Here is a 24,072-nt window from a genome sequence, read left to right as displayed (position 1 = left end):
ATTCAGTATTATGTTCCTCTGTAATTTTTGTTAAGATAAATCTGTTATATAAGAAGCAATTATTTATCATTTTAATAATAATCTGTTATGTCATGTTGTACAATTTTGTTTGTTTCATATATTAGTATATATTGTTAGTATAAATCTGTTAGTTAGATCTGTTATACAAGAAGCAATTATTTATCATTTTAGTAATAATCTGTTATGTCATGTTGTACAATTTTGTTTGTTTTATGTATTAGTACAAGCGAGAGACATCTTTCTAAATGGGAGATGAGAGGATAGAAAGAAATGGTGCAATGTTTCTCAGCACGTATCGCGATATTTTACCGCGTGGTTGCGGACGAATTCAAAGCGCTCGTTAATTCAGCTCCCCATCGCGATTTCCGTCCGCTCGATCATATCGCTAGTAACACGCCTACGCGATACGTGTATCAGCGTTCCTTCGTAATTAAAGCTTATCGGAATCGGACGGTAATAATTAATAGGATTATACTCGAACCCGTTTATCACAATGTTTCCTTCGACTGAGCCATGGTTTTTCTATGATGCCCTTGGGTGGCCGTGAAATTGACCATGCAGAAAAATATCACTGAATAAACACATCCTTTTTTAGTTTTTTTACTATTCGTTTTATTATTCGTTTAAATTTGAGCTTTCAATTTTATATCTATATTAGGTTATATAAAATTCACAACATTTTCACGTGAGTTTGAAAGTAAGTCAGTTGTAAGAGTAATAACGAAAGAAAAATTTGAAAGTTGATTTTGAAAATTAAAGATATGAATTTCTATATCACTGAGGTCTGAAACGTTTTCTTTTACTTTCTCATTTTCTACAGTTGCAAGTTTATACATTTGAAAACTTCTATATTTCTAAAGTTACTGAACTTTTAAATGTTCAAATTACAAAATCCTTCATTTTATAAATATTCAAATTAAAAAATACTGACATCGCGAAATTTCTAAATATTTAAATTTTCAAATTCTTGAATACTATATTTCTTAATTTTTGACGAGAGCGAAGTCCTTAATGATTTCAACCCTACTTCGATGCAAATCTTTTGTACAAAATTTTTTCTGGAATTTTCGTGACAGAATGAAATGCAGCAAACACTAAAATTAAAGTAGAACGGCTTTCTATTTTATTATTAGATCGAGAAGAAATTTTTAGAAAGTCTCAAATATCAATTTCGTTTTCATGAAAGTAAATGAAGAGCAATTAATATTCTGAATTCTCGTCAAAAATTACTCTAGCTTCGTCAAATATAGAATCTCAAGACTGTTACCCTCTTTGCAATTCTTCTAACAATTATTATTTTTATAACGAATAAGATTTCATTAAAAAAATAATAATTGCAGTGTTAGGATAATTTTGAATTGTCCGTAAGGAAGACAAAATTTAATACAATATTTAGTAAAATAAAATATATATTTTTATTCTATAATATTTAATATTTCCATAATGTAGAATCAGTTTAGACATTTTTAAATAACTACATCTTTCAATTTCAGATTATTTTAAATTATTTTATGTAACTTACATTTCAATACTCTTAACTGCATTTTCGAAACAGCAATTTTTTAATTTAATTATCTTATAAATATTACTTCTTCATGATTCATAATTTCAGTCCTCACTGAAATATATTACAAAGTCCAATTCATAACTTGATCATATAATACCGAAAAGACTTACACAAGAAAAAGACATTTCATTTAAAAAACATTGAAAGATACGCATTTACTATTAATCGTTTCTGCAAGATGAGAGATACTTTCTCCTGCGCTTGAGGATTTCTCGAGGAAAATAAAAAAGCTTCTTTCACTTCTTTTTCTGCGTGCCTTCTTCGTGTAAACCGCAAGGCGCATAAATATCGAGCTCAACCCTGTCAAACGTTCCTCGAATATAAATAAGAAACTTGCTAAGAACCTTATAACATCTTTTTACTACCGTGTGTAACTTCACGTGAAATGAGATGTATCATTAAGCTAAGAAAACCTTTGGTTCGAGGCAAAAAGAACTGACTTCACGTTTCGATGTTTTTGATCGTTTGCAGAAATTACGAGACGTGGACGGTCGATTTACCTTTTGTGGTCACTGCTTTTATTTATTCTAATATTTGTTGTTAACGACTTTGGGATAATAGGGAGGATAGCTTGGTAAAAATTGGCAAGGTTTGGAATTATTAATTTTTTGAGTTTTGAAATTTTTGAATTTCCAAATTTCCAATTTCTCAATATCCCAATTTCCCAAATTCCAAACTCTCTCAAATCCCAACTTCCCAAATTTCCAACTCTCCAAATTTCCAACTCTTCAAATTTCCAACATTCCAAATTCCAAACTCTCCAAATTTCCAAGTCTTCAAATTTCCAACTCTCCAAATTCCAAACTCTTCAAGTTCCAAACTCTCCAAGTTCCAAACTCTCTCAAATCCCAGCTCTCCAAATTCCCAACTCTCCCAATTCCTAACTCTTCAAATTTCCAACTCTCCAAATTCCAAACTCTCTCAAATCCCAAACTCTCCAAATTCCCAGCTCTCCAAATTCCCAACTCTCCCAATTCCCAACTCTCTCAAATCCCAAACTCTCCAAATTCCCAACTCTCCCAATTCCAAACTCTCTCAAATCCCAGCTCTCCAAATTCCCAACTCTTCAAATTTCCAAACACCTAAATCTCCAAATCTCCAAATCTCCAAACCCTCAAATCCTCAAACCCCTAAATCTCCAAATCTCCAAACCCTCAAAACCTCAAACCCCCAAATCCAAAATCTCTAAACCTCCAACAACCCACTTGCATTGACCTCTTATTTCCCCTATTTTGCCCCATAAATCGCATTACATCTCATTTAACTTCTAATTAAATTCGCAATCAATCTTCATTTTTAATGGATCTAATTTCCTCAATCGCAATTAATGACGTTCCTTTTATCGAACCCAGAGCACGAATCAGAGTTTCATTCCATCAACGAGTTAAAAGACCAGAAAAACTTTAATGCTCCTTCTTCACGATATCATAAAGTTCAAATTCAGGTGGATTAATAAAAAGTTTCACTATGGTGCACGCACCAGGTTGAAATCAATGCTGGCATAGTTATTTCCGCTTGTCCGCTCATTAAGTTCACAAGATCTCGTTAGGAATGGGGCCTTAACGCGCAGGTTCTCGTAGGAGAAATAAAATCCCGTAAGACTAAATTCACGGGGAATTATATGTTATTAGTAATCATCGGAATTCATGATGGTACACCGTGATTCAACTCGATCATTTGAACGTTCGAGAAATGTATTCGAGTGCTGATGAAACATTTTACTATCTAACGAAGATAATTATCGAAATCATTTATCTATCGTTTGATAAAAAAACTTTCTACGGTGATGTTACATGAAAAGCGTTACATTGAAATGATTGTTCGATTTTCCCATGCGTATCGAATGTATTCCGAATGCAAGAAACGAATGTTACGAGCGTGCATTAAATATCCCCTCAATGAGATAGAAAAATTAATTAAGAAAAAAACAGCCGAATTTATAATTCTATCACTCATAATTCAGAGAAGTATGTGTTTTATAGGTAAGAGAGATATTATTAAAAACTTGATTTTGCCAAATGAATGCAGTTTAATTAAACTTGAGATTAATGAGAATCAAACGTATACAGATTTTCATGTTACAGATAAAATCGTTTGAAGAGTTGAATATGAAAATTTGATGCTGCAAAAATCGTGTACTGTTTTTGAGCGTGCGTTTGTTAACGGAACATAATGTTAATTATGGTAATTTATGGAGAAAAGATATTTAGTATACGAACAGAACAGTGGAGTTTGTTATGACCGGTGAATTAATTACATATTATTTTGTGCGATTGGAATATATATACATATAGTGAATATGGTTATATATAATCTTAAAGATATGCATATTTATATGGTGCATTAATGTACAAGGATCTGTGAACATATGAATATACATATGTATAGATATCAATTTACATATGTGCAATATATGCATATGTTCATGCAGATTTATATGTTTAATGATGGATGTGTGTATTTTCATACAACATACATGTAGCATACGTAGGTACATACGTGCATTTACACATATGTTGCACATGTACATACATGTGTATATTTACACACATGTAGTACATGTACATATTTGTGTACATTTACACACATGTAACACATGTACCATATGTATATTTACACACATGTAGCACATGTATCGTATGTACATTTACACACATGTTTCACATGTACCATATATACATTTACACACATGTAGTACAAGTACATACTAATATAATTTATACATGTACTCATAGATCACCTAAATTCATATGCATTAATATACATATGTCGTGTCTACTTATGTGTTATATGTATGTGTTGAACATTTCATATGTTCATATGTATTCATATATTTATGTGCATGTAATATACATATGAACCATATGTACCACATACAGTACCCATCTATATTTATGTATAATCACATACATAAGTATGTGTATTTACATATGTGGAACAATCACACAAGTCAACTAAAACATAATATCAAAGCAGTGAGAAAATTTCTACTAAAAAAAAACAAACAACTTTCACGCGAAAGTTTTTGATATCTGCAGCAATGAAAGAAATGGAAAGAATCTTAACTATAGATGGTGGTCTAAATCGTGTAAACAAATGCCCGAATAAATGTCAGAACGAAAGAAAAAGGAAAAACGGACGAAACGAGGAATGCGTGGTAAGGCGGTCGTGTAAGTCCATTGAGATACCGAGTCAGGTTCCTCGGAGTTCGATTCGCTCTCGAAAGCCGGTCACGTAGCAGTGCATTCTCCTCTTTTGTTCCGGCAACTTTTCTCGTACACATCAGCTCTTTTCTCTCACGATCTTATCCAACGTTGACCCAACCCTCTCCTTTCCCCTGGCAACCTTTCTCGTAACCCTTTTCGTCGACCTATGCCGCACGTGCCGCACCTGAACTGCCTCCAGGCACATCTTACGTAATGCCTTGCGTAACGCTGTCATTACACTTTTATAGTAATTCGCTGTATTTTTCTGACGTACGCTTACTTGAAATTACGTTCTATGACATAAGTCACATCGCGTTGTTCTTTACCTGTAATTCTGCGATGAAACAATTCAAGATGGTATTTTGCTGTTGCGCTTCCCTTATTAGTGTAACACATGGTTAACTTCCTTATGTATGTATTGAGTAATTTCAAGATTTATGGAAGGTTTATGGATCACAAGGTTTCTAAATTCGTAGATGTAGATACTTGGATCTTTGAAAGCCCATCAGACTTCGATTAGATTACTATAGGACCCTATCTCTAGGGATACCTTCAAATCCCTACATACCAGATCTCTGGATTCCCATATCTCTGTGAGCAGATACCTACATTCCCAAATTCCTATATTTTCAGATCTCAGGATTTTTGGTTACTAGATTTCCAAATCTTTGAAGACCCATATTCTTATCTCCCCAGATCCCTATATATGCAGATTTTTTGATTTCTGGATCCGTATATCTTCAGTATTCCTATGCGTCCATATGCCTATCTCATCAGAGATTCAGAGATCATCCCTATACTCCACATCCTTATACTCCCTAATCCCTATACCCCATATTGTATTCCCGAATCCATACACTCCATATGTCCTACTCTCACATCTCCACATCCTCAAATCTATATGTCTGTACTCCACATCCCCAGATCACAAGAGCTCCCTATTTCTACATATCTTTCGACCCATCCACATCCACATCTCCACACCCCAGATTCCTAGATCCCCACATTTCAAGATTTCTGCATTTACAATTTAATCGAATCAAAGATCTGAACTGCAGATTACAATGTAGGTAACTGAATTTGAAACACTATGATTCTCAAACTAATTCAGTTGCACCTACATAGAATTAATTAATTCTTGCATAAACTTGCATACATTCAGTCAAACTTGCAAAGAACTCATTCAGTCACATTTCACACATATAAAATTCTATACAGCTCTAATTTTGTTATAATATACTTAACGCTGAAGTACACTGACTGCTAATCGTCAGATTTATTCATCGACGCCTACAAATTACCTCAACCCAACCAAACAAAACTTAAAGTAAAAACTCCAAATGCTAAGGGAATTAGAACGTTCTAGGATAATTAAGACACAATTAATTAGTAGAATCCCCGTAATTAGCTGTGAAACAGTGTATTCATTCGCAGCTAGCAAGCACGAGTCACGTGCCTAGTTTCCATTGCAGTCGAATCCAATTCGCTCTCTCCATTTCCATTTTATGTGCATATTTACAGTCTGTTTACCGCTCTTCTTTCTCGCAGCGTGTATCCAGAACACCAGCCGATCGTTCGCACGGTAAACGATGGTTATTGGATGTCGTATTTCAGCGAAACGTACAGCCACTGCTGCGTTAACTAACAAGCAAAACACAAGCTTGCGATATCGTGATAAGCTTAAGACGATATCATGAGAAAGTTATGCTTCAGATAAAGATACGATAACGTGATGAGGGAAAAAGGCACTTTTTATCCTGACAGAAATTTTCTGAAGTCAAGTTACAAATTGTGGATTCGCAGAAATGTTCAGTGTGTGTTTGTTAAATGATTTATTGTATTGAATGAGAATTATGAGGATAAAAATCAGAGACATACAAATACATCTTATCTTAATAAATGTTGAAAACAATCAATGCTAAATATGTTTTATTATTGACAAAATAAGTTACATTTTGTGAAACCTGCAGAGAACAAATCTACACAATTTCATGTATATCATGTGTTAATAATTTTCATCAAAATATTTGTGTGACAACAAATAACATCTAGGTACAATCTTTCATGGTCTTCAAATTATTTAAAATTCATTCAGGAAAGAATATAATTTTTTAAGTTCTACATCAACCATCACTGCTCAAAATGAACAGAATGAACCATCATATCGCCAGCAATAAATGTTAAACAATTTAAAGCTCGTAAAAGAACATACCAAAAAATTATTTGTCACCCAGCAAAAATTTTAATAAAAATTATCGAAAACTGAAGAAAGAATATACTGTCACCAGTGACAGATCCCGCCTATTCAAGTAAAGGGTTCGTGAAGGAGTTAATCCGTCACTGAATAAAACGCAGCTTCCTCGAACCCGAACCGATTTCACGGCGAGAGTTGTGAGTCAGTCGCTGGTCCGAGTACAAGGTCGTAAGTCTTCGCGGATTTTTTCAACGATATCCCGTTATTTTTGCTACCACGGCGACAAGGTGTCTGGAGAACGAAGTTGCGAGGTCAATCGGGGAAAGTCACAGCTGCAAGCCGGTCGGAGATCCCAGAAAAATCCGCCAAGCTTTGCGAGCACCGCTGACCTACATGTGGAGGCCCGCTGATAACTTTCAAAGTGGTATTAGATGTAACCTGCCGGTTTGCCTCGAGAGTGAAGCGAACATTCCATCTGGCCGCGATGGTGTCGGATTTTAGCGAGCTGCATCGTTGCATTCGAATTATGGTGGATATTTATCGTTATCGATGCGAATGTAGCTGCGAAAAATTTTTGATGTTGGTAATGTTGAAAGAGGAGCTTGATTGAAGGGCTGTCTGGGTGAGGAAATGGAGAATTTGGGGATTTGGAAATTTGAAGAAATTGGTATTTTAGAAGTTTGTATAGTTGGATATGGGATTTGGAATTTTGGGGATTTGGAGATTTGGGAATCGAATTTGGGGACTTTGGATTTTGGGGGTGTGGAGATTCGAGGATGTGGGGATTTGAGAATATGGGGATACGAGGTTGTGGGGATTTGAGAATGTGGGAATTTGAGAATGTGGAGATTTGAGATTGTGCAGATCTGGGGATGTGTGGATTTGAGGATGTGGGGATTTGAGAATGTGGTGATCCGAGCATGTGTGGATTTGAGGATGTGGGGATTTAAGAATGTGGGAATTTGAGAATGTAGAGATTTGAGGATATGGGAATTTGAGGATGTGGGGATTTGAGAATGTGGAGATTTGAGAATGTGGGGATTTGAGAACGTGGGAATTTGAGAATGTGGGAATTTGAGAATGTGGGGATCTGAGGATGTGGGGATTTAAGAATGTGGGAATTTGAGAATGTGGAAATTTGAGGATATGGGAATTTGAGGATGTGGGGATTTGAGGATATGGGAATTTGAGGATGTGGAGATTTGAGAATGTGGGGATTTGAGAATGTGGGAATTTGAGAATGTGGGGATCTGGGGATGTGTGGATTTGAGGATGTGGGGATTTAAGAATGTGGGAATTTCAGAATGTGGTAATCTGAGGATGTGTGGATTTGAGGATGTGAGGATTTAAGAATGCGGGAATTTGAGAATGTGGAGATTTGAGGATATGGGAATTTGAGGATGTGGAGATTTGAGAATGTGGGGATTTGAGAATGTGGGAATTTGAGAATGTGGGGATCTGAGGATGTGGGGATTTAAGAATGTGGGAATTTGAGAATGTGGAAATTTGAGGATATGGGAATTTGAGATTTGGGAATTGTTTTTTGTGCTTGTAAAAATTTTGTATTTAATCCTCCGATCAGATGTCGATCAAGAGATAATTGAAAGTAATAATAGGACACTATGAAAAGATCTCTGGATCTCCTTGAAGGCATACAAAATGTCATTCAATCCACTTGTCGATTCGACTCTATCATGTTGCCTGCTGTAGTCAAATCTTTCTTATCCCTTACGAGCAACGATTTTCTCATATAATAATCAGTGTTATCAAGTTTAAGTCTCTGTATCTCTGATATCAAAACTTGATCCCAGAATCACTCAATCCCTGAAACCTTAAATCCTTCCACAACTCTAAATTTCCAAATTCTTAGGAAAAATAAATTAGAACCTACCTATTAATTAATTTCAAATGAACAACCTCTTTTCTTTAATCTTTATATTCGAAAGTAGAATGTTTCATTCACATTCCCTCAGACAGCACATGCCATTGTTACAATTTACTGTCACCCCACACGTCATACTCCTCATCCGTAAAGGTCACAGATAAATTTGCATAGATGAAATATTTCGACGTTTCTCCACTTCGCAAACATCCTGTAGTCTAATAATAACACTAAAAGGGAACGACAATTAATCTTAACGAGAGTTCTAATCTCCGGCGAGGATCGACAAGTCGCGCGACCTTTTCGAAGATGTACCCGAAGATGAAGCGTTCTCTACCTCTCGAGGAAGACCTTTTCTCGTTCACGTTTTCTCAGCTCTAACAAGCATCCATTTACAGAAATATTGCGTCAGCTGGCATTAAGACAGGCGTTAATGTCGTAACGACGTTACAGATAGAATTAGAATCCGTTCTATGGTAATACGAGCTGGTTTATGTCGACGGTGTTGCCGAAGGTATTTGCAAGCGTTAGAGGACAATAACTCGCGTTCTATACGGTACATCTGTCGCAATACAGCCTATCGAAAAGAAATGAAACACGATCTCAAGTACAGTCGGGTGCAATGAAGGATCCTGGACCTGGACTTAATTTTGACAATTTTCATCTTTGCAATTAGATAAATTTTCAAATTTACTGAATTAATAGAATTATTTCTATTCCAACATTTGTAGGATCACATAGGATATCAAATTTATGGGTCATCAAATCTTTGGATTTTTATATTTTTAGGTTTTAAGATAATAGTGTTCAGAAATACCTAGTTTGACAAATTAGTGGATTCTTAAATAGTTGATGCCATTTTCCAAATTTCTAAATTCTGCGATCTTCAAATATCTAGATTCATAGATTCTTAGGGTACCAAACTTCTAGGTCCACAAATTTCTAAGCTTGCAATAGTCTACATCATCAAATTTCTAAGCTTGCAAGAGTCCACATTATCAAATTTCTAGGTCCTCAAATTTCTGGATCAAATCTCCAGATTCCCAAATTTCTAGATTCCCAAATCCCTTAATCTTCAAGTCCTGTGTTCACAAATACCTACAACTCCTCGTTCCAAATTGCTAAGTCCACATTGTCCATCAAATCTCCGAGTCTATCAAATTTCTAAATCTTCACATTATATCTAGAACCCTAAATCCTTAGATCCTTTTTCCTACACCAAGTAGACATCAAATACTAAATCTCCCATATCCACAAATCTCCAAAATTCTGAAATCTCCAAATCTCCCCAAAAGAAGTCCCCAAACTTTCAATCCATCACCAACTCTTCAAACTCCAAATATACAAATCAACGTCGCAAAATTCTTAATCAAATTTTCAAATCCACAATACGAATTAATTTAAGTCAATATGGCCTCCCACATCGAATAGTGATATATTGCTCGGGCAGGTTTGCTGTTGACTGTACATAGTACACACGTAATTATGTACCTGTTAAACACTTTGGCGCCTGCAGCGATTCGGGTGTCTCGATATTGTGGTCAATGCTGGTGAAATCGAACGCTTTAATTCGACGAGAACTGGTTCTTCTTATAGATTTGTATCTTTTGGCTGGCAAGTGGAAAGAGAATTGACGGTTAACACCTTGACTGCGATAAAATAACCATTATTATTGCCTTCGTGTAAAAATGTTACTCTTTTTTTCCTCGGTGCTGTGGTATTTATCTTGATACCTTGATGGAAGTACGTGCAATGATTTTACCTTTTTATTTCTTTTTTTAATCTTCTGTATTGAGAGCACTTCTTGCTATTTGATTTGTATAATTGTGTTACATAATTTATAGTATTGGTTTATATAGACATTCAAACATATGATATTCATATGTAAATATACGTAGTCACTCATGTGGATACACATACATATATCGACATATATGTATCTATATTTACATGTATGCATGTATACCAGTATGTACATGTGTATCTATATTTACATATAAATGTATACATATGATATGTAACATAATGTGCATATGTGAATAGAGATACATATGTGTATACATGTATATTTACATGTATATGTATATTCACATATACACGTTATGTTACATATCATATGTATATGTAAATATAGATACATACATATATGTAACATAACGTGCATATGTGAAAATACATACATATGTGTATACATGTACATTTACATGTATATGTATATTTACATATGCACGTTAAGTTACATGTTACATGTCATACAACACATCATTATATCAAAATACGTCTGAAGAACTAAATTGTCAAATTTCACTTTGACAAAAATCTACAACAAATGCAAATATTTAATTAGTTGCATAAAGTGAATTCGTAACACAGCCTGTCATTAACCAAATCCGAAATGCGCAATTGAGCGTCCTCATTGTTACTTTCATTCCGTGAATGATTAATCTTCATTTCACGCTTTCAAGAAAATACCCTGATTCGTGAGCAGTGATTTATTGCAGTCGGCGTAAGTATCACGGAGCTTATGGGTTTCCCCATAGACGATCGCGGCAGATGGTCAACTATTGTAACATACGAACGGTTAATCCCAAATAGAAATTTCCTCTTTATTGAAATCTATTGTTCGTTCGTACAAAGCAGCAAACAAAGGCATAGAACAGTTATATCGTGCCTATATTGTAAATGCATTGGGCCGTAATTAACGCAACCTACACGGGGATCCAACCTCGGTCACTTCCAATTAACCTTCGATTCCATACAGTCTCATTTAATTAGTGTTTACTGACTGGAATTAACCGTAACGGTGACAGACAGATAATCGATCGTGTGGGATTCGAAGCCGTGGTGCTCGGAACTTATTATACGTGCAACTATTTATATGATGGGTAGGGAATTTTATTAGCGAAGTTCTATTAACTTGTGATCAACATGATTCATTGTTAATTGACAATTTTTTACATACCACTAATATTAGTAACACAATTTTTTAATTGAACTGTACTGTAATACGTGAAAATATAAATAAAATTCTTTAGCTGTTTCATGTCCATATAGAATTAAATAATTTCTACTATGTCCAGTTCAGAGATATGTACCTTTGCACGCAAACATGAAAATAAATATTCAAACAAATGTTCAGTATAAAAACTATTTTTAAGTAATTGTTTGAAAACATTTATTTATTTACATATTTCACATCCACATGTAATAAACAGTTCTTAAACATATTTTGCTTGCGAGCAAACTTGTACTGATCCTTAGATATCTAATTTAATCAAAAGACATCTTTAACCAGAAAATTTAACAAGTCCACAAAAAATTTTGAATGCATTGAAATATTGAATATTACTTTCAATTCCTCTGTTAAATTTGAAGATCGTTCACGTCGGAATTGAAAGCAATAAAACAAGAAAGAAAGTTACTGAAACTGATTGTTGTCTCTTCGAATGCACGGTACCACGAAATTTCCTCTAACGAGATACTAATTAACATTCGCCGAAATTAAGTACGCGCAAGCGTGCTCGTACACCATAACGAGCCACGATAAGGAATACAATTGCAGCTGCAGAAAACCGTTTGTAGTTTCGAAGCTGACACGGCCGATAGCCAGTGTCACGCGAGTACCTACCGCGAAAGTAGCATCGTTACGAGAGTTATACTGATATCTCAGCAAAAAGTTTCTCGTTACTGCAGTGTAATATGGAACGACTAAAAATAGGGAATCGATGGAGTAGACTGTTTGGTAATTTTGCTTATTACAATTTGTAACTACACTAATTGACGTGTTTATAATTTGAGGATTAGGGAAATTCAGGTAACTTGGAGATTTATGAAGTTTGAAATGACTTTAGGAATTTTTAGAATTTGGATATTTGGGGATTTAAGAAAAAAAATATCGTTTTTTCAAATTAAATCTTGATGTTTGAAATAGGTCTCTTAATATACAACAATCGAATAAGAAGATGAAGCATTAAAAATCATATATGATTAAAATTACATATTATGGTATTAAGCCACATGTGATTGAAACTACATACTGTAATAGTAAATCACATATGAGCAAAACTACGTATTACTGTATTAAACATATGATGAGCACATAGTATTACAATAATAAACTACACAGGTTTCCATATTATAATTGTAACATATGACAAAATACACATATGATAAAATCTGCACATTGTAATATGAAACCACGTATGATCAAAACTACATATACTATACCAAGCCACATGAGTTTGAAAGTGCATATTATAATATTAAACCACATATGATTAAATCTACGTATCGTACTATTAAATCACACATGATTAAATCTACATACCATAATACTAAATCACACACGATAAAAATTACATATTGTACTATTACTTATGATCAGAACTACATGTGCTATTAAGTCATTTATGATCAAAACTGCATATGCTATTAAGTCACGTATGATTAAATCTACATATACTATCAGATCACTTATGATCAGAACTACATATATTATTAAATCACTTATGATCAAAACTGCACATATTATTAAATCACATATAATCAACACTACACATACTATTAAATCACATATGCTCCCCACATGTGGCCCTACACATTACGTTATTAAATCAAACATGATCAATATTACTATATTAACACAAACAGTTTACCATAACTCCAAAATCTGACTAAATTAATTTAAAAGCGATTCGGTACAAAATCAACATTTGTCCAGCCCGTACAACGGTCGCATTTCAACGACAAACCGCAGACGTAAGAGTAACGGCGAATACGTGTTCTCCGTCGGTTTGCAGAAGCAACAGTTCGCAAGTTCGCTGAAAGTTCAGAACCACCGGACAAATTGCATTACGTAGCACTGATCGAGTTTCGTCGACCACCTCGAGAAGGTTTCACCGTGAAATTGGTCGTCACGGACCGTTCTCTGTTCGCTCTAGCGGAAGTCTTCTCAGTTGAGAGAAGATCTATCGATCCCATAGATCGTTGACGCGCCGTGAATCGCTCATTCGATGAGTAAATTGGATTCACTTGGTTGATCATGGAGACAGGTTAGAGATAACGGCACACGGAGTTTCAATTTATTCGATTCTCATTGCCATTTGAATCCATCGATTTCCATCTGTAAATCGAACGTCTTCGAGATCATTCGAGCGAAAGAGGAAATGTCAGATCAACTATCGTAATTCTCTTTTACGCTCATTGGATTAATCGCGTTTGTAATGTATCTAATTTATTTTATAGCTTTGATACGTGGTTCTTTTGGAGTAGAAAATAATGGTACCATGGGAAGAAATGTTAGGGTACTTTTAATAGTACCAGTGTGCAATGTATAATTTGAAGTTATAGATAAAGTAGAAAAATATATTTATTTCTTTTATTGTTACAGTGTGTTTTATTGTTAATGTTTTATTGCTGGATCATGTTTCTTTACAATGTTAAAAGTGCACGTCGGCCATCTTTGTTAGTTCGTAAGTTGACCGTCAGTGTCGCATATTAAATTTACTCCCAATATCTAAACTATTTACATTTCTTTTAATTTGAAATTTATGAATTTATTAAAAGGTGCTTTTACAAACATCAGCCTAAAATTTAATACAAAGCACCATAAAATAGCACTTCTATTATACAAATATTAACTTAAAATTTAAAGTACAATGTCACAAAAACAACCCTAAATAGACAGACAAATTATAATTACAATTACAACTATAATTATTCAAAATATAATTACTTCATTTTCTAATCAAAATTTCAATTTACCATCTCATATCACTGATTCTACCTCAAATATCTTTTAAGTAACTCAAATATATTTCCATCAAAGATTATATATTAAGAGACGTATTATAATGCGAGGAACACGTGCTACAAGAATGTCGGAGGTCTTCGAACAAAGTATAACAAGGAAGCTGATCTAAATCTGTTGAAAGAATCAGTCACGCCCTATGTCATTGGCCTCCAGAACACGTTCACCCTTAAATTACTCCGCCTGCTGCTTCTGTTTACAAACGAGCCTCTATAAAATCTCAAACTTCTTTTGCTACCCGAATCACGCAACAAAAATCTCTTCTTTCAAAGAATACTTTTCTCATTCGACTTTTACGAGCAAAGTCCCGAAACACAAAAATTCATATTCCCTTCATTGATAGATTACAAAATTTTTTGATAATCATCTTAATAAAAATTTGTCTTTCTCACAATTTGATACACATATAGTTCACAAAATTACAAGTGGATGTACATGTAAATATGTCCATAATTTCCTTTAGATTATAACATTAGTTCTTGTTTTAATTCTATTTATCTTCCATTTTAGTTAATGCATGTGTGATGTACTGTTAACAAGGTATAGGGGAGTACATGTAGTGTAACGTTGTTTTTGCGATCTTATATTGTAAGTAGTGGAACACAATTACAGTGAAGCAAAAATATGAGGAAGACCATTAGGGAATAAGTATTGTTTCTTTCAAGAAAAAGATTGGAATAACGTGAAAAAAGAAGGAAGAGAAAGAATACTTGGAAAGAAACGTTATTGATCATTAAGGGAGTTGAACTCCCACAACATTAATTCAAGAGCTTACCATCCTACCACTTTACCATCTTTGCTATAGCTATAACAATATCCTCCACTAATTTACTACTTTCTGTAATCGAAAGATTAAATATTAAAAATCTTCCGAAATAACGAGTAGCAACAAAACGAGGCAGCTCCTAGATCTATGTCTAAGCTCCTAAATTTATCAAAAACAGCTACATCAAAATCGGCAACGAAGACATCATTTCCCCACATGAATAAGCATGCAAACATCTCGTCACAAAAAGCTCTGTTCTCAAGAGAATCCATCATCGTAACCCTCGAGCCTCCTATCTGGGTGGTCAGATTCTGTTGAGCCGCGAGAAGAACGGTTCGGGCCGAGAAGCCGAGCGTAAAAACGCGGAGGACAAGGCGGCGAAAATGGCCCTAAAGGTAACGAAGTCCCCGACAACCACGGCGGAAGCGACGATTTTAAGTGCGGCCCGAAAGACATATTTCTGGACGGGTTCTATATTTGGCCTGCGGTGGTCCACACCTATGCGCAGGAGAGGCGCTGAACGATTTACGCGTCTGGAACTCCCAGCATTCCGCTGCGACTTTCTTTGTGTCCGCGACCCGTGAATTCCCGATAGACGCGGACGCCACGCGCCGTCCTGGAATCCTGTTTATGTCGCGCATCGAAACACCGCGATCGGCGTTTGATCTTGTAACGCCACCGACCGTGAATTTATGCCCCCCATTTAAATTTCCCGCGCGAACGCAATTCAGTAAGTCCGAACTACGCCGGAAAACTGAATTCGGGTGCTAGAAAAGTCGGCGATCTTCAAATTTTATGATTTGGAAGGTCTAGGTTTTCAAATTTTCAACTTTGGAAGGTAGTAAATACTTTAATGTTTTCATGGATGTAGATTTGAGAATTTTAAATTCACACCGCCATTTTAAGTCTTCAAACTTACTGCTGAAGTGTTTGATCCTTTGACTTACAATGATTTGACTCACTCATGAGGCACATTACACTTCGGGTGCAGTAAATCAAAATTATAGTCACAGCATTGACTATTATAGTCACATCAATTGAATTTGGTTAATATCGATTATAATTTGCATGGTCAACCTAACCTGAATTCAAGAGATATCTGACACTTTAATTTTCCTTATTTGTCTTGATATTGCAACAATAATTAGCTCCAACTCGTAAAAAAGTCCTAGGTTATGTTTAATATTTTAATATCTGCATAAGAGTCCATTTTGAAAATTTGCAGGGTATTCAATTTTCACGTTACAACTCCCTAAATTTTCCCCCTCTCATATTTGATAACAAATAAAAATAGGAATATTTTAATTTTTAGTGCTCCGTGTTAGAAGCACTAATTTAGTTCGCACGAAACGAGGACGAACGTAACGAATCAATTGTAGCCAATTTGGTATTTCTCTGGAGAGGATTGTGGCTAATGAGGTGGAAGCTGTTACGTTTGTTAGGTGCTATTTTGCGGAGATTCAGTAAGAAAATTAGTTCGGTCCTGAAGGTAGAATCAAAGGGAATTAGAGGGTTATATGATGAAGAGGATGACCCTCAAATTTGTAAGTTCTAAAGTTTCCAAATTTTCAAGGTCCAAGTTTGTCAAGTTCCAAGTTCGCAAATTCTCATACAGTCAAGTCCAAAGTTTCTAAGATCCCACGTATCTAAATTCTTGTACACCTAAATTTCGAAGTTCGTAAAGTCTCATGCAGTCAAATCCAAAGCTTCTAAGAATCCAGATACCTAAATTCCTATACACCTAAATTTCCAAGTTCGCAAATTCCTATACAGTAAAATCCAATGCTTCTAAGATCCCACATACCTAAATCCCTGCATCCCACATATCTTTTGCACCTAAATTTTCAACTCCGAAATTTGCCAAATTCCTAACTATCCAAATCCAAAGTTCCAAACCTCTCAAAATGAAAATATTAAAATTCCGCAATGTCCACCCCATTGACACCCCTATGTTTAAACGCTACAAAGCACGAAATCCCCTTAAATCTCCAATAAGAATTACCTCCAATGTTAATCACTCTGAATCCACCAACTCATTAACTCTTTACCTGACACTCGATCCATCACTGACGTAGAAACGTAAAATAATGTAATATACAATGAAATGAAATAATCGATAATTGCTTATACTTGAACATCATCAGCATCAGTATCAGTAATCCCGTGATAATGTAAAGAAGCGATCCGCTTTTACCTAAAACCCATATCCCCTTTCAGAGTGAAATGTATCCAAGAACTGAAACTGATCGCGGTTATAATTCACGCGAACGTCACGCGTGATTTTTTCTCCCCTTCTACGCATTCTGCATAGTTCGCGTTCGTACGTAGGCCACCGCTCGGATTGATTCTTCTTCTTGTTCCTCGATTTGCTCGCGTTTCCAGCGAAACCCGAGTTATGTGGCCGTTGGCCAGATTCTCGTGTGCCGGTGCTCGCGAGACGTTATAAATGCGGTATTCGTTTACCGTCTCCGTTCTCATCACCTAATAGTAATAAGCTCGCGTGCATCATAAGCACCGACTTCGTATCTCGTTCATCGTAAGCGTCGAATCGCTCGTTAACGTTCACTGTTCAACGAAATCGAAGCGCAAAACGCCAACCTTCTGAACGTTGCTAATTAATCGCCAGTCTGCAGCCTCGTTACGGATTGCTTTGATAATTAACACGACATATTTAACCTCGGGTCAAGATTGTCCTAAGGTTTGCTTTTTATCGAAGCGGATAAAAGTCGTGTATGCCGTTCTGTTCGCTGACCTTTTATTATGTGGGTCGGTATTTGATCAATCTAGGATTTGTACAATGTACGTGCGATTTTATTCAGAATGGTACACTTGATATTAAATTTTGATAGAGGCTCTTGAGATTGTGTGTAGGTACCTTGTGGAGATTTTTCATAAGGGTAGTTTAAGTTCTGTGGTTTTGGTCATTTTAAGAATTGGGAAATTTGGGAGCTCTTACATGTTGTGATTTCAAAATTAATGATTTGGAAGTTTGGTAATTAAGAAGTTGAGGAATTTAACAATTGAAGAATGCAGAAATTTAGGGTCTAGCAATTTGATGTAACCTCTATAATCAGTATAACCTATACAACCTATATAACCTACAATACCCATATAACCTACACAACCCACATAACCTACATAACCCACATAACCTATACAACCCACATAACCTGCAAAACCCACATAACCTATGTAATCCACATAAACTGTATGATCTATATAACCAATACATATGATCTCTACAATCTACATAATCTGCATGATCTATTTAACCTATATAATCCACATGACCTATATAACTAATCCAAAGTCCACCATTTCATCTAATATATAACAAGTGAAGCAAAACGAGACCATCACAGAGAACGCAGGACAACCAACAGTCAATCAATCGTTTACCATCTGATTTAATTGGTCGTTATCGAGGTCGATGGTTCATTACGAAGGTAATTAAGCGATACTGGGCGGTGGCTGAACCCCTCGAGAATTCGACTTCACCTATGAACGATTAATCTTGGCAACTAGTCTTCAGCTTCCTTTTGCCGGACGTTCAACCGATGTTACGCTAGCTTTGATTAAACGCGAATTAATCGTTTCTGGATGAAACCCGGAGATCTATTTATACGAGCTATTTCAGCGTCCAATAGAGAAGATAATTTTCTGGTACGCGGATAAATATGGATTGTTTAGAAATATTATAGAAAACGTATCGGTAATAAATATCGTACGCTTCGATGACGAAAGGTTATTTTATTCTTCTTTATGCATTTCAGAACGGATTTAGCAGACCCCATTTAGCCCAACTCAGTTATGCGACACACCCAACTTTTTCTAAATAAGAACTCTGCCACGTTCCTCGCAAATGTGCTTGCATGTCTGTTGTTCTGAAGCCAATAAACATCAGGCTTTGATTTATTATGTGGGTGAACATTTCTTATTTGAGTAATTAGTAACTTTCCTTTCAGTATTCTACGCCTTAAAAGTCTATAACATTGAATGTGACGAAATTATTTGTCGTTATATACAAATTATCTGCTGGATGTTTATTTTCATTGTACGTTTATGAATTATTTTATTGTAATTGTTTCTGGCTTATGAGAGATGATGATTAAAGGGAGTATGAATATCATGATATTGGAAAAACAATTTGTCTATAAATTGGTGTAATTGCGATTGGAATCTAAAATTTGTTGAGTTGAGGAATTGAAACAGTGGAGAATTGAAGAATTGAGAGATTGAAAAATTGAAGAATTGAAGAATTGTAGAATTGAAGAATTGAAGAATTGAAAAATGGAAGAATGGACGAATTAAAGAATTGAAGAATGGAAGAGTTGAAAAATTGAAAAATTGAAAAATTGAAAAACTGAAAAATTGAAAAATTGAAAAATGGAAAGATTGAAAAATTGATGAATTACCAATATGATGAGTACCTAGTAAAATTTGAAAATTTATAATAATATTCCATTGAAATTTATAAAGTTATTTCAAATACGCAACAGCACGTGCCCATAATTCTCGAGAAGTCGCAAAAAGTGTCCCATTCCCGTGAATACAATGTTTAGTCATATTATTAATAGGCGAAGCATTTCCGTAATTAATTTTCTAACATAATCTCGCCGAGTTATAGTTTCGTAAGTAGCATTCCTACGAATCGCTTGTTATGTGCAGTCGCGGACCTTGGAATTATCTGTAAGTTTATTGTGCAGATAACATGGCCGGCTGCCAACTCGCGAATATTTTGCAAGCTTGCTAATTGCTCCCATAACGATCGCGCAGACTCACTCTGCATAGTTTCCAACCTGCGAGGTTTACTTCGTTAAAAAATTAAATGAAAATTTATATCGCGGGCTAATCACGTCGCATCTTCGAGCATCCTCTGCGCTTCGAACACTTTCTCCCCGTGCGATTTCGAATGAAATCATTAATTTTCTTGACGTTTTAAAGTCATGTTATTAATTCAAAGATGCCACGTGTTATATCATATAGCGTTTAGCGATTATGCATGTGTAGGTTGAATCACTTTAGATTTTGAATTAAGATACAGTGGACTTTCGATATATTGCCACCTTATCGACTTTCGTGCGCATTAGAATTTTCTTAAACGAGGATTAGTACATTAGAAGGGAAAACTTTTCGGTTTTAATATATTGTTAAGTTCATGAGCTTATTCTTACAGTCTCGTCGATGATACAAACATAACCTATATCTTCGAAGTTATCGATTATACCGAACATTTCAGATTAAAGTTAAATGGTGTCAAGCGGAGCATAATTTAATGTATTGATCGTCAGATAGACAAATTGATACATATAGAGCAGAATTATATTTTTATGTATTAATAAATCTAGCTCATGGATCAATATTTATTTTCTCATAGCGAATGTCTAAAAAATTACACTACATTTAATTTAGAAAAACTGGCCTTCATATTCCACAGGTTAATAAATATACAAAAAGTAGTAACATTCAATTTTGTCTATCTTAAAATCATTAACCTTTCTCTATAATCTATCGATACAATCGAAAGTTTCGCACAGCCCATATATTACAGGTTGAGTACTTCGATGATTCACGAGATATAAAAACACTTTTCTCACTTGTAAAAACAAATTAGGGGCAGAAAAGGTTAAACGCCCTTAAACCTTGATTAAACTCCGGCGTACAATGCCGGGGATATTAATTATGGGTTCATTAATCACGAACGGAAGCGGGCAAATAACGATTACGAAGAATAATGAGATGTAGGTCTCTACCGGGAGAATATAAATTAAGCACGCAAACATTGAAGCAATAAACTGTTCGATAATCAAAGAAAATAGGATTAAACCTAAAAATGTTCGGATGCACCAAATGAGATATCACTATATATGCATAGCATGGCACGTTTTCACCCTCGTTCTGTTTTCCCACGTTTTACAGTTCGAACGTGACGAATTTTTTAAGGTGGTCGTAGAGAAGCTCTACTTGAAAAATTGCGAATTTAAAAATTTATGCGATTCTATATTTTTAGATTGCTAAATTAGTGTTCTGAAATTCTAGATTTCTAAGTTCCTACATTTTTATATTTCGGTATTAGTATATTTTGAAATTTTTATACTTTTGAATTTTTGTGTTTAGGAATTTTAAGGTTTGTGGGTTTTTGTATTTTTTAATTTTTATATTTCTGAATTTCTATGTGTACAAACTTCTATGTTCTCGAATTTCTACATTCTTAACTTTCTACATTTCTAGCTTTCTACATTCGTAGCTTCCTACATTTCCAAATCGCTACATTTGTACGGCCTGTCATGTCTGGGTTCCTACACTTCTAAATTCCTACGTTCCCAAGTTCCTACATTTCCAAATTGCCGTACTTCTAAATTCCTACATTTCTGCATTCTTACATTTCTAAATTCTAGCATTCCAAAATTTGTACATGTCTACATTCTTAAATTTTTAAATTGTTTAAGTCTCGAATTCCCACACTCCTAGATTCCCAGATTCCTGTCTAAATCATAAAATTAATAATTCTCCTAATTTTCAAACTCTTCAACTTTTTTACATGAAAGTTCTTAAATTTGAAAATTTGAAAACTTGAAAACTATTATTCGGATACAGAAATTTGAAATATTCAGTATCAACTTTCTCTCCTTGTCGCACCTCATTATTATTTCCACCGTGTTCTCAAAAGTCACAACCTGTCCGCTACCATACATATTCCCATACAAAATACTGGTCCCACCCTCAAATTCCAAATTACACATTCACATTCCATCACCAATTCGCCCTGTGTACCGACCATCATATTACATCCATTACGTAAACACCAACCTCACCCTACTCCAAACATTCCCACCTCGACCCAAAAATTTCCCGAAAAACAAAAGAACCAAACGTCGAATTCCATAATTAGCATTTCTGTCGTATCAGACATTCAGTTTCGCATCCGCCACCTGTGTGTACTCTCGTACACAAAGGGTGCGCTCTTGCCCGCGCGCGCGCCCGTATGAAACCTGCGCGCCACGAGGTAAAGCCGCCAGTGCTATTCGTCGCCGCAGTGCGATACGGTCGATAGAAGAAAACGTGGCTGACAGTCTCCGGTGGTTGCAGCTGCCACACACACCGTCGCGACGCTCGTTCCCTTCGCGACGTCATCAATTTCCCGGAATCACCGGATCGTCATCTCTCCACCCTTCGGGAACGGACAGAAGGGTGGCCAGTCGTGCACGACTCATTTCGCTCCGGGATGTCTCGCGGAAGGTCACGCAAATTTAAAGGGTTAATTTGTGGGAACTAAGGGGTTGTTATCGCCCAGCGATCTTCGTGTTTTGGTTCCTAGTGATTCGGTCCCGATAACCTCGGGATTGCGTAACGGACATTCCATCTGTTTCATATTATCGATGTATTTATGTAGTTATCTTACGATTTATTTATCGACCTTCAAAGTGTTTTCGGAAATTAATAAGTTTAATAAGTTTTCAATTTATGGAGATTATCTGTGAATGGATATTGAAGTCCAGGTTTGTGAGAAGAGGGTTCGCCCTCGCCTGAGGGCAACGAGATAGATTTAAAGATCGGAAGATGGTCGATCGTTCCAGAAGCCACGTCGCAATCACGAGGGAACCGGAAGGAGAGGGAAGTGCGAAATACCGGCGATTATAGTCGAAAGCGTGCTGCCGGTGGCACTGGCGAAGTATAACTGATCGTGCAAACAGAGACGATCGAGGGCCGCGTGGCGAGCCGTGACATTGGACTACGTGGAATCTGTTTGCGCGCGATTCGTGCCACGAGGGATCCCCGTCCTTGACGTAACTTGTCGATCCATCGATCACATTCGGATCGGCCACTAATCTGCGTCGTTCGATTACGGCGAACTTCAAAACGACCTTGATAAGTAAATAAACTTCAGCTGCGTCATTCGAAATAAAAGGACGTATATCTCGTCGTTACGGAATAATCCTGGCGGCGATTCTGGAAGGATCGGAGGTGGGCGGTCTGGCGCCAGAGCAGGGTTGCCCGATCGATTTTACCGTTGAAGAGGATGCTCCGCTTCGCGACGTAGCAAATACGAGTTTTTACGTCGCAGTCACGTGCCAAGAAGCGTAGTTGTGCGGCGGTGGGAGACCTGTGGGATTCCGCAGATCGAAGGGAGGGTGGGGACAGAAAGCGACGAGGGGATTTTTCCCGGCGCCTCAACGTCGTTGTGGAAAATCGATCCGTGTTGGCCACCCCGTTGCAACCACCCGGCTTCGAACAGTGCAATGACCTCCAAACCGGGAAGGTCCTACAGCGTGAGGTAAGAGGAAAAATAAAGAAAAAAAATTTAGGCGGGGGAGACAGACGGAGAAAATAACCGTCTCCCTTTCGCCATACGTTCCGGCGTCTACGGCTTTCGCTTCGACGTTTTTCTCTATTTCACTTCCGGCCCCGTCTTTCCGCGGCTGCATTTTAAACCGGCCCGTCTAAAGTTGAACCGACTTATGGTTCCATCGAGCTTCGGTGCCCGCACGGAATTTACGATGCTGTCGTTTATGGGGAAACGATCGTTTCGAACCCCTTTCCGGTCGGAGCGTCGGGAACAGCCCGTTGGAAGGGCGAGATGTAGATGAAACGATGGTGATGATACGCGGTGTTACCCTTCATTGCGT

At 36.2% G+C, this 24,072-nt stretch overlaps 1 protein-coding gene across 3 annotated transcripts in view; it reads left to right on the top strand.

Moving 5' to 3' along the window:
* The window catches only part of LOC100878591 (uncharacterized), an 85,303-nt gene that overhangs the window by 10,571 nt on the left and 50,660 nt on the right, over positions 1-24,072 (top strand). The window contains exon 1 of one of the 3 annotated variants that reach the window (XM_076532065.1): positions 22,448-23,720. The exons of the other annotated variants lie outside the window; for them this stretch is intronic. Coding sequence (XP_076388180.1) covers positions 23,686-23,720 — 35 coding nt within the window. The 5' untranslated portion in view covers positions 22,448-23,685. Of the gene's footprint in view, positions 1-22,447; positions 23,721-24,072 lie in introns of those variants that run through there. 3 annotated transcript variants of the gene reach the window in all.

This window comes from Megachile rotundata, chromosome 5 (assembly GCF_050947335.1).
Source record: "Megachile rotundata isolate GNS110a chromosome 5, iyMegRotu1, whole genome shotgun sequence".
NCBI lineage: Eukaryota > Metazoa > Arthropoda > Insecta > Hymenoptera > Megachilidae > Megachile > Megachile rotundata.
This window is presented reverse-complemented; position numbering and strand designations above follow the sequence as displayed.